The sequence below is a fragment of the Dreissena polymorpha genome, chromosome 14 (genome assembly GCF_020536995.1).
Source record: "Dreissena polymorpha isolate Duluth1 chromosome 14, UMN_Dpol_1.0, whole genome shotgun sequence".
In the NCBI taxonomy this organism is placed as follows: domain Eukaryota; kingdom Metazoa; phylum Mollusca; class Bivalvia; order Myida; family Dreissenidae; genus Dreissena; species Dreissena polymorpha.
In genome coordinates this window covers 58,279,209-58,292,663 of record NC_068368.1, presented here as the reverse complement: position 1 = coordinate 58,292,663, position 13,455 = coordinate 58,279,209, and the positions used below count along the sequence as shown (strand labels likewise).

The 13,455-nt window shown below is 33.7% G+C and overlaps 1 protein-coding gene across 1 annotated transcript in view; it reads right to left on the bottom strand.

The window, feature by feature from the left end:
• The window catches only part of LOC127857401 (receptor-type tyrosine-protein phosphatase kappa-like), a 97,509-nt gene that overhangs the window by 77,625 nt on the left and 6,429 nt on the right, over positions 1-13,455 (bottom strand). The window contains exons 13-17 of the mRNA XM_052393796.1: positions 13,166-13,294; positions 12,962-13,064; positions 12,355-12,431; positions 11,694-11,828; positions 11,237-11,374 (exon numbers count right to left, since the gene is read on the bottom strand). Of these exons, the coding sequence (XP_052249756.1) occupies positions 11,237-11,374; positions 11,694-11,828; positions 12,355-12,431; positions 12,962-13,064; positions 13,166-13,294 (582 nt within the window). The remainder of the gene's footprint in view (positions 1-11,236; positions 11,375-11,693; positions 11,829-12,354; positions 12,432-12,961; positions 13,065-13,165; positions 13,295-13,455) is intronic.

The window sequence follows — 13,455 nt, the reverse complement described above, 5'->3', positions numbered from 1 at the left end:
GATTATTGTTTGGGGGAGATTATCTAGTATAAACTGTTGAAGCTTGGAGTATTTGAAAAATGCTTGATAGCATGAAATCAATATATACAAATGTGAAAATAAGAATAAATTTAGGTAACACAATAAGTAATGACGATTTTTCCTGTGTTTTGGGAGTAAGACAAGGAGAATCATTATCACCATTCCGATTTTCTCTTGATTTGAAAGACTTAAAAGACAAATTGTATGTTAAATGGTTTTAGAGGAAGAGATATCGGTAAGCTAAAATTATGTGTGTTGTTATATGCAGATTATATTGTAATTATGGTAGAAACTTAGGAAGAACTAATTACAGGGTGGGTTGTCCTTGTTAGAGGAATATTGTGATGGATGGAAACTTTATGTATTAACAAAAATATAACAAAGGCTATGGTTTTCCAAAAAAGGGGACAACTTAGCATTCACTCAGTAAGGTTTAATACATTGAGGATATTTGTTCATGTCAGTGTAAGATCGTTTGTTATTTCACGAGTGATCATAGAAATTATATTTATATTATAACACAAAATATTATTTTTCTATGATCACGAGTGAAATAACATACGATCTTACACTGACATGAACAAATTTTCTGTTTCTTTCATGCCCCTTTTTCAAGAAAATAATTAACAGCTGTTTCCCTTTCGCTGAAAAGTTACCCTTTCTCGGAGTTTCTCCCATGGCAGAACAGAACAGAACAGAACAGAATAGTTTATTTTTGACTTAAGCATGTGAAGCTCATCGTCATTAACATGCCATGGCATGCCTAAAAACATTTCAAAACACAAAATGACGTCATTAGTATGACGGAATGACGTCATTATACCAGCGGAATTTCCAGTTAAAACTCTTTTACAATGTAAATATACGGTGAATTTAAGCATAAAATAAAAAGAAAATGTGTTGAATTCTGTGGAATGATGATTTTAATTGACTCGTGATCATAGAAAAATATATGTAAAATTATTTATGATAATCTCAAAATCGAAAAGGAGTTCCGAAAAGTTGTTCTTTTCATCGGTGAAAATAACAATTTGTTATTTTCACTGCTGTTATTTCACTGCAGAAATGTCATATTTTATCATCAAATATTTTACTATTAAATTACTGTTTTAATAAATATGTCTGAAACTATTAAAAACCATTTTCCCAATACTATAAAATAATATAGATATATTTTTTAAATAAATATCGTTGCATACTGTAGTCCAAGTTCGTGGATAGCATAAGTTTGTGGATTTTCAGTTTGGAATAACTACACGCGCTAGAGTTTGACATCCTGGAGACGAAAACCAAAATTGTGTATTGCAAACCATCTTTTAACAACTGAGCACAAAATATTCAAATAAAATGCGTTCTAAACATGTAAACAAATTGAATAATGCCCATAAGTATATTTTACCTCCATTTTCCTAATGCACAAATTTCCTTTCCAAAAAAATCCGCAACAAAATACATAAACCCTATTTTGCTCACTTTGTTTACAAACAGCGTTTTATTGACACTGTATGTACACAACATTGTTCTCGATTTTGAAATGCTACTTAGGCAAAGTAAATAATAAGTGGTTTTCGGTACCTGATTTCTTATGCATCTTTATTTAATTTACAGGCCAATCCAACTCCATTGAAACTTAAATATAGACTGTACTTAGAATTGTCAGCGCTGCCGTTAGTGGACGTCCGGGCGTAAATTACGCCCAAAAACGGCAGTCGTACGTCCATTATATACAAATGGTAAAAGTTCCTTGGACGTCCGATAATCCGCATGTACGCTATTTTCTAATACACAACACGTACACATGTCAACAGTAAATCGGGTTATTTAGTCCGTTAACTCCACCTACGAGCTACTGTTTTCAATGAGTTTCTCAGCGAGTGGCCAATATTGATTTTCCAGCTGTCAATCAAACTCTTATTGGTAAGCGCATCAGCCAATCAGCGCCCAGGCAGCCGTATACACGCCGACCCCACGTGGAACTAAATACAATAACTGTACATTTCACAGATCATTACTGATCTCAACCAATGTAGCTCTGTAGATACAGCATACACAAAAAGAATCAATTTTCAAAAATTATCTACGGTGTTTAAAAAGAATCACATTTCAAAAATTATCTACGGTGTTTAACCAAAAGTAAAGATATTAGCGACCTCTGCGCTACGAAGTTTTTATTCAGCAAACGAATATTAAAGTCCACGCTTTCCCCGAGGAAGAATGACGTGATGTTGTACATGAAGTCTAATTTTCGCATGATTTTCATCTGTTTAGAAAACACACATTCCTACAATTGGCCTAATCAGCTGTTCTGGAGTAATGACGTCACATGTGTCATCCACGAACTTACATGAATTCAAAATGGCGGTTCAAAGTGATGGATGGTGTTTGTTAACTTGAATTTGGAAAACAAGATTACAATTGAACTTGATTCTTTTTAATTATTCACACAGATAATGATTTAATTTATGCTTAATTATATTAATTTGATCAAAATAAAAATATAATTGCTTAAAAAACTGTTCTATTTGTAATATCCACGAACTTACGATAGACCAGGATACACGTGTATGATTTTTGTTTTGAAATACAATACGCGATATTGTTAATGTAATTGTAAGCTCTTAGAAGCAAACCAATAACAATCGGAAACTTCAGAAACATTACAATGGTATTCTATGAACACGTTGAGCTACGTGCAATTGTCTCAAGAAAATATATCGGTTTCTTGTAGATCTATTATGTTTATTTTCGCTCACAAAAAACGGCCCAATTTAATCAATGATATTAAATCATGCTTGCAGTTATATTCTCACACAAAAGCCGTGAATATATATGTAATTATTTATTCATTTATTTCGTAAATTGCCAATAATCTTTTGTTAGTCATTAAACGCAGCAGGCATCCAACACAAGTTAATAACATCATTAAACGCTCGAATTGATATTTGAAACTCTAATAAAACTGCTAAATGACGAAGTATGCAAATGATTAAATGCATTATGTTGATAACGTATTAAACATACCGTGATATACAAATTCATGTAATCGTTATTTTTATATTATACATACCTTACTATATATAGTAGCAAATGTGTACAGTTTTTCATTCCATTATCACCGTTGCGGGGTCATTATAAATATTCGGCCCTAGGGCCTATTATTTATAATCGGCCCTCAGAATGTGTGCGCGTGACGTTCAACGGCGTTCACATTCAGTCTTAGCCATAAATCAACGAAATAATCAATAATAATTATATTATTTCATGACAGGTAGCACGCAATTTGGATATTAAATAAAAATATCGATTGAAACTGAAACTCTGCTTCACATTAGATTGATGCCTCTATTTGAGCTCTAACAGGATTCATCGAACAGCAAAATTTAAAAAGTAAAAGACACACTTACCTCTATGACAACTTTAATCCGATGCTTGTAATAATAAAATATCAAAGATGTGCAATCCGTTTTCTGTTATTCTATCCGTTTATTTAAATTTATTTTAAATCACATTTTTTTTAAACGACTGTAGCGAATGCTAACCACTCGGCACTGTCACCAAAAACACGATTTACAAAATCGAATGACTTGTCGGAGCGATTACAATAATTATATCAAAGCTTCCAAATAGGCTAGATTGAACTTTACCGGTACGCATTTGTTTACCACTATCGACAAAGCGGGGGTTTGGGGCGGTAACCCCCGATACTAAGGAAATATATAGGATAAAAAGGATTATAAGGTGTTGTGTTAGTTGTTTACCACTATCGACAAAGCGGGGGTTTGGGAGCGGTAGCCCCCGATACTAAGGAAATATATAGGATAAAAAGGATTATAAGGTGTTGTGTTAGTTGTTATGTGTTAGGTGTTAAGGGTTAGGGTTAGGGTACGCTGTTTGATGTTAAGTGTTGCGTACCGGTAAAGTTCAATCGTCCCTCCAAATATGCAAGAAAAGTGCACAATCCGAAAAAACGTTTTTATTTTTCGTTCGATGCTTCAAAAATATTGAATAAAAACCTTTCACGTCCGAATAGCAAAAACTGCTGTTTTCGTCACAGATATGACGTCACAAAAAAACGTCATAAATTGCGTAATGAATTGAATTAAAATAAAAGTACGGAAAGCTGGTTCTGTTTTAAATTTAAGAGGAAGAACAACACAACGATAAACAAAACAAAGTAATACATATATTATAGACATTAATACACGGCTTAGCCGGGCCGGGCAGTGCTAATCGGTCCCAGATCGCAAACGGCCCTCGGGCCGTTATGCTCCCTGCGGGCCAATTATCACTGCCCGGCCCTGCGTAGCTTTATATTATCTTCTAAATATAAAATACAACTTAATACTTCTGTATACAGCATAATTCACGAGCTGTTCTGTTCAGTTTACTTATTGATACTTAAAATCATTACAATAAAACATAAACCCACTTACCTTTCAATACCACAAAGTCACATACTATTTCTTCAAACCGATAAAACTCATGCCCAGCTATGTTAAACTATTGAACAAACGTTGATTTGAACCTTTTTGAAGTTCCGCTTGATATATCACTTGTAAAACTGTAGTGATTTAAACTTCCGCCTACTGTTTACACATTTAAACCGTTCAGATAAACAAGCAGATACAATTCGTATCGAAATTTGCACCAACGTTCTCATAGCATACACTTGGAGACTTTTTTAAAGCAACACTTTTAAAAGTTGAATATCTCTGTAATGACCGAAGATTTTGATTTAAAACATTACATGTGAACATTTGACTACATTCTGATCAAGCTCATGATACAAATATTCATTCTTGACGATATGACGCTTAAGAGTGTGGGATGTGTATAGTTCGTCTGTTTGCACGTGGACATGGTCAAACGCAATATTAATCTAAATCTCAATTTATTTCAATATCATCATTTTATGAGGGTTCTTTCACCAGGAAAACATACACTAAATTAAAATATGTATGGCTCATATGAATATTCAGAAGCACAACCATTTTGGCAGATTACATGTGACTTTCCCCACGTGCTGACGCGTCCGATCATCACGGATGAATGATTTTATCGTAAGCTTGCACCAAATGTAGTCAAATGATCACATGTACAATTTTAAATGAAACATTTACTTAAGAGAGATATTTAAATTTGAAAAGTATTGGGTTAGAAAAGTATCCAAAACACATGCAGGTAACCTGCAATGAGCGAAATACGCGGTTGCACTCCTAAATATTAATAAAAGCCATACATTTTTTAAAACTAGTTTTATGTTTCTCTTAACCCACCTTAATGTTGAAAGTGAACTAAATTAAGAATAATATCGCGTTCCTCTATTTCAACGTGCAGACAGATGAAACCATAAATACCCCACGCGCTAAAGCGACCGATCGTCAAGGATAAATGATTTTATTGTGAGCTTGATCAGAATGTTGTCAAATGATCAGATGTAAAATTTAAAATCAACATCTAAACAAATAACCGAGATTTTCAAGTTTGAAAAGTGTTGCGTTAGAAAAGTCTACAAGTGTACATATATACCATATTGCAAAGTTTCTGGCAGTTGCATCATTATACAGCGTGTGTCAGTGACATAATGAACACCATCATAATGAACATGACATATGTTAATTACTTAAATAATAGAAATTATGGGTAAACAGGTGAAAAAACATTCATGGACACTATATACCACTTCTGGTTTTGGAATAATTATTGTAAGATAATTATTTGCGTGCATATTAAATCTAACAATTGCTTTAATGAAGAAAACAACCTCACCATCATTGCATTCAATCTAAGTAATATATTGATTACAGAATGATTACATATTATTTGACATGATTTGAATAAATGATTGACTTCTAAAATTGGAAATAAAAATATTCGGCATGCATAATTGCATAATAGATAGGACAACCAGACCTATACAGGTAAAGTTTCCATTACGAAACTTATATTGCTTTAACTATCATTAACAGATAAATATGCTTGGTTTCTTTCATGGATGAATGTATTTTTTTCGTCCATGTTTAATCAAACATAAAACGCATTATTCAGATACTTTCACTCTTATTTCTATACTCTTTGATCTTGTTTTTATTTCTGTCGGTTTAATAAGAATTTATTATTCTGTTAAAAGCTAATGTTTATGTATAACACCATCGCGTGTACACGCTATGCTGTATCTCGCGTCAAGTCTCGCCTATGAGGTTTCTTGTAAAAGCATGCCTTAAACAGTTATATGATCATTTATATTTAACAAACCATATTTTACATAATTGAAGGGTATTTTAAATCTGAAATTACGGGCACTATGAACTGTTGTGAATATTATGTAAACCTTGATCTTGTCAAGCTTTTGATAAGAAAGTAAATAATATTCGTATATATAACCTATATTGTTCTCAATATTATGTATATTTTTTAGAAATTTTCTTGGAAATCACCACAAGTACAATGTTCCCAACGAGATCTTTTTTCAGGAATATGGTAAAATAACAAATGTTACTTATAATCCGATCCTATATTGCTAAAGGCATTACACTTTTTATGAATAAGCTAACTGCTAAAAGTAAGTTCTCACACCACTCCTTTCACAGTTCGGTATGACCTGTTGATCATAGTTCGTCCTTGCCTCGGACCTCTTTCTTGTACAGAAGGTCGCATACGGACTGCAGAAGACTCTCGGATAGCGCGAGAATCTCGTCATGTGACCGGTGTACGCGCGCGTTATATAAGGTTATCATCATCATCATCATCATCATCATCATCATCATCATCATCATCATCATCATCATCATCATCATCATCATCATCATCATCATCATCATCATCATCATCATCATTATCATCATTCAGAGAAACGAATACAACTAACTAAGACAAACGATGCTCGCAAGTAATGAATTTTGTTGAGTAGAATCCATAAGAGGTGCACCGACCGGCAACCACCACCTATACGGACTGAATATAACGCCCATTATCTACCCATGATGTTTAAAGCATTTGACATCTTTTCTACTTTAATGAAATTAATGAATACAATACAGAGATAAGGCAACATGAAATGCGCTAATATTAATGGAGAGATCGTTAAAATCCTTTAAAGAAAATGATTTCACAGACTGTCGTTTTCAATGCTATTAAGACAAATTGAGTTACACAGAAAAAAAGTGCGACGTGAACTATTTCTGTAATATCTTAGAATCGACCTATACGTCATGGTTATGTACATTTTGATTTATATCACGGATCATTTATTTTCTCTGATCATGGCAATATTTGTTTTTCAAACTTATTTTCCGAACATATAAAAATAGATAAATGTACTGTTTAACATCTTGAAAAAGCTTTCAAGTAAACGATAATATGTTCAAATGTTAATTGAAGTATCACGAAAAGTAAAGATTAGTGAATATATATTGAACAAATGCACTCATACATTGTTTGTGTAAAAGATCTTAGCGCTTAAATAAACATTATGTTGTTTTTTCTCAGAGGAAGATCAAATATATAAATAAGAAACCAATTGAAATATGGTTTTTCTTTGAGATGGCAAAATATAGCGTCAATTTAATATGATCATCCGGCCGTTGAACAAATATAGCAAATGGGAGAAAACTTTTGCTTGCTGCTTTTTTGCTTTGCTGCGAAAGCAGTTGTCCCTCTTGAGTGCGTATTAAATTACAATCTAATCCATAATTATATTGCAACTCAAAAACATCCCTCACACGACCTTCATGTGGTGATATTGAATAGACCCGATTGTAATTATAGTAAAAACATTCCTTTGATAGTTTATTATAAAAAAAATAAGCTTGTTTATCTGTTTACCTAAGTAATAGAGTTGACACTATTTTAGCGACTGTAGCACAGTTTATGTGCGCTTTCAAAATAACCAGAAAACAACGGGCACATATCAGCTGTTTAAAGTAGTTGTATTTGTTGCGAAAGGTTTAGATGTTCAAAAAGATAGAAAGTACGTTAATTATTTATATTTACAAATTCATGAAGCACATTTAATACTGGAGCATAACACCTTATGGAAATACAGTTAATGTCTATAACAAAGAATCCAAGCGCAAACTATCATCATACCTATACAAAACAAAAACAGAATTCATCATGCAACGGTCGTTTTGTTACCAGCATATACATTAATATGTTTCAAACTTTAACCTTTATAGCTAAAACTTAACAAAAAGCACATAAACCGGATTTAAAACTGCGTTGTAAATTAGCGTATGAAAAGTTTTCCGGTAGTTAAGGCACACACAACTTTAAAACACGTATATGTAGTCACTTCGAATGGGACCACGCAACGCACATTCCCCAAACACTAAATACTACCAAATACTCAAATATACATAAATTCATATTAATCCATGGACATCTAAAAAGAAAGCAAATTCATAATGTATACATACGCCCGATAATAAAGCATCATGTTTAATATTCACATTGGATTTTTACTTTTACAATTGCAAATGTCTGAAAAACATAAGTAACGAAACATAACATTGATATCTATAATCATAAAACACACCTTGTTAAAGATGTCGCATGAAAAAACAGTGGCTATGAGACAGGACTTTTGAAATGGCAAAAAGTAGCGAATATCTGCTCTAGAATGTGAAATAAAATAATTGAATATAATTGTTGACAAACGAGTCTAAATAGGTTATTACTTACTGTAACACATTACAATTATTATGAATAATATCACAGCGCTCCAATTAAATAAATTTGGACATATTTACACGCACACTATTGTGCGATTTGCGATGCATTTTCATATACATACAGTCTATTACCCTAGTCAATTGTTCCAAGAGTATATATCAGTTGAATGACTTGTATTCTAATGTCATCATGCATTTCAACATATATTATTTAAAAATTTAAAACAGCTATACTAAAAGAGCTTTTATTGAGAAATTCATAAAAAAAGACAACACGAATTTCAAATCATAGAAAAATCACTGTTTAAATCAAGTGATCAATGATGGAGATTAGTTTCGGCCTTTATTAGGAAAGCACTATGTAGTCTATCGGCAGCACTTTCATGAGGGTAGTAATGTTAAGGTAGGACTTGGAGATGAAAACAGCGAAGTTTGAGAGGTTGTTGTTGTTTTTTTCGAAGTATTGTCAGCAATCGGAAAGAGCAGCAGCGAAATTGGAGTAGTTGTTAAAGCCACTGTGAACTTTGAATATAGCAAAGGACACAGTCATGACAGACAACTTGAACTCCTCCATCGGAGTAGATTGGGAATGTTTGAGTGTAGTCTAGTCCAGCGAAAGTCAAACTTCCTGAAATCCGCGAAATCAGAGAGCTCAGCGGCGAAGTTTGAGTAAATGTTGAAGCTCCGAATGAAGTCAAGGACCAAGTCTTCTCATACAACATGAACTCAGCAATCGGAGAGCTCAGCGGTGAAGTTGGAGTAAATGTTGAAGCTCTGAATGAAGTCAAGGACCAAGTCGTCTTATACAACATAAATTCAGCAATCGGAGAGCTCAGCGGCGATATTTAAGTAAATGTGGAAGCTCTGAATGAAGTCAAGGACCAAGTCGTCTCATACAACATGAACTCAGCAATCGGAGAGCTCAGCGGAGAAGTTGGAGTAAATGTTGAAGCTCTGAATGAAGTCAAGGACCAAGTCAGTTCATACAACACGAACTCAGCAATCAGAGAGCTCAGCGGCACAATTTGAGTAGATGTTGAAGCTTTGAATGAAGTCAAGGACCAAGTCGTTTCATACTTCCTGCACTCAGCAATCGGAGAGCTCAGCACCGAAGTTGGAGTAAATATTGAAGCTCAGAATGAAGTCAAGTACCAAGTCGTTTCATACAACATCAACTCAGCAATCGGAGAGCTCAGCGGCGATATTTGAGTAAATGTTGACGCTCTGAGTATAGTCAAGGACACAGTCATGGCAGAACTGAAACTGCTCCTGAAAAATGAATTATAAAAATGATCTTCGACAAGTAAAATAGAAAAAGTCCGCTGAATTTAAGTAATCTGATAAACATGTCCATTTTTTCTCTTTTTTTCAGATGCGAACTACTGGTAATATAAATGTGTACGCATTGCATATTCAATAGATTAGAAAACTAAATAAAACGAAGCGCATAATTGGAGGGCCTATTTACATTTCAGTGTTTTGCAAAGATTGTTAGTGATTCATAAACTAAATAAGCCTCACACAATGTGAACAAAATGCGAACACATTAGTGATGAAAGCTTTTTTTAAACAACTTACTAAGTTAGGGATCGCGCCCTTTCTTCTCGTCTTAACCTTCCGCACAGTGTTCGCTACGCTGACTTCATGTTCCACCTCCATCGTCTGTAGGAGATTGGCAACCACACAAAATAGCCCGCATTTACTGGCACCATCCCTGATAACATTATACTAAGCAAATAGTCCGCAAATAGCGCGTATACCAACGTTGAAACAACGAAAAATTGCGCATTTACCTGCATAATTATTGTAAGTTCGCTTGATCATTGACAGGTAAACTTAACGACCTTAAGAATTGTTTTGTTTTGCCAAGAAACAACTGATATATATTTCACATTCAATATCTTGCATGTAATAATTGCTTTGCTTGTGTTGTCATTTATTGGGTCACTTGCCATACATGAAGGACATGTAAGATGATAATCGATGTTCACTTTGATTATAATTGTTACTGTCGTATTGTTCTGGCAATTCGCCAAATTCCGTCAATATAGAACATTAACTGCTTATAAGAGTTTGTTTTCCTTTCGGATCAGCTGAAGTTTCACTTCTTTTATCTTTAAAGATAGTTTAGCATTTTTGTAATTAATTTATAATATTGGAACTAAACATTGAATCATAGGTACCATATCGCTGCACGACAACAACAACAAAATGAGCTTACAGACAATGTATCAGAACTGGACGATCAGAGCTATTGGCTGTTACTGCGTCAACTTCTGCAATGAATCGGCGGAAATTAGCAGGAGAATTTGGTATTATCTCTTCCGTGTTCCAGTCTGTAAACTCCAGGTACGTTAAAGACAATGCCTCGCTTGCCTAGAGTGAGGCAGAGCAAATAATTATAATTAATACATCAATCTTTTGAAAAAAAAGTTGTATACGTCCTGTATTACACGAGTAAATGTCATTTGAATTCATTCTTCATAATTTTTTTTGCGAATAAATACAATGCACTGAAATTAAGTTTTTGTAGGACTTCAAACCTGATTCGCTCGATGCTCAACGGTCATCGTCCGTTTATTGCGAAACTCATTTGCCTCTGTCTTCGAACAACGGACGTTGAAGATTCCATTCTTCAACACCTGATTGTCCGCAGGTAAGTACACACCGATGTCCTTAAATTATATGTTTTACAGTAACAGCATTTTGTTACCCTAGAGCGTTTATATACACATATAAAGTCGAGTGGTATGTAGTTTTACTGGCATATTAACAACATTTATTTTTACCCGCAATTGTTCACATTCACATATGAAGTCGATTGGTACACGTATACATTTTACTTGCATATTAATAACAATTTTAATAGTTTAAATTGTTATTTGTTTGGTATGACTTGTGTAGTGTTCCATATCTTAAATGTGCAATGGATTAGACAATAACCGATGGTAAACTATGCTAAACTCAATGTCAATTAAATAGATTTAAAGCAGCACTTACCACAGCGTTCATATTTGCTGATTCCAAACTTACAATGCACGCACAGTTTGTTTGGACAAGCAATGCGAGGAAATCGACGACGGTGTTTGTTAACGGAGTTTGTGCAAGGATGTAATTATTCTTTTTCTGGAAACTCTGCAAACAAGTCACACACACAATATTAAGATATATATTCATATTTATCCGAGATAATAATAACTTATACTATATCTATAACAGACTAAAGAAAAAAGACACCCGATGTAAATCTTAATACATTATTTGAATGACTTCACTACGACTACCGTTAAAGAACAGTAACTTTGTTTTATTCAAAATAACAATTGTTAATGAGATTGATTAACAGATTGACAATATGTGTCATATAATTTTACATTGAATCAACTGCACCACTATTAGCAGCTAAAAACGTATTATTTGCAAAATCTATTTACTTGCATAACATTTGTACATGCGTAAACCAAAAGTGGATTTGATACCGAAATACTCAGCACAAAAGTGCTTATCACATGGTAACATGTTAATTTGCAATGTTTAAGACAGCAATCTGAGTGATGAACGTGTTCATGGACGATTTCTAGAGTAAACACATATGTTGTATTATGTGTCTTACTTGATGCGTTTCAACGATAAGAAAAGCCTGTATACATCGCATACTTACGTTAACAAAAACTGCATTTATATAATCTGTGGAACCTGGTTTCCGGTTTAAGTATAGCTTCGGTCGATGCTCGTCACCTATGATTGTTATCAGTATTGTGAGCAGAAACTATAATACGCATGTTTTATGTTAACATAATTAAAGTAAGAAGTTATTACTGATGCCAATGTGTGTTGTTTATGATCACTATGATATATGCGTTGCAGTTCACAATAAAGGAAGCCATGATTTATGTTAATGATTGTTTTAGATGAGCGTTTATCGTCAAGCAATTCCGTCATTCAATACAACGGGATCACATGGTTTTGTTCACATTTGTTTCGAAACAAAACTCCGAAATGCTAGGAACAGTGAACTATAGTCAATACTATTTTTGTACAAATCATAGAAAGTAGACATAATAACAGAAGTTTCAGAAGCGGAGATTTATTAAGTAAAATTTACATCGAAGCCAAGCGAAAGTCTTATGTAAATTTTTGGTTGTATTGTTCTTTACTGTTTGTGTTTTGAAACACACACAATATTTAAATGTTCTATTTGCCAATCGCTTTAAAATTGATGGCGTATTAATAGGGATCATGTAACTGATCATCAACCGAGTTAATACCTGGAACATCAGCCCCCTCTCTGTTCTTGTCAGTACGTTTGGCGTTTCTTGCAACTGATTCGGTTTCTTCCGATGACTCGCACGACGCTGTATCTTGTAATTGCTAAATAATATTTGTAATAATGAGTTCCGGTATTGTGTCATCAATGCATAGATTTGAAATGGTTTATCAATTTTAACGCAATAAAATTAAACAAACATTACGTGAAATATGTTCCTGATTTTATCCTTTGATGTTGTGTCCATGTACAATTGGAACTTGTTAATGGTCACTGGCTTGCAGTCAAATGTGAGCGAGTGGAGAACGGCATGGTGAAGATACGCGTACTGTCCCTGGAAATGCAGGTATTGAGGTATAAATTAAAGAATATGGTTAGGGTTCTTCACTTTAACATGTGATACGATTTAGTTTGTACGAAGTTGTTTTGTATTAAATACGCAATTGTGTGTGACATACCCCAATTGCGATTAACTATAAATATCCGGATAACATG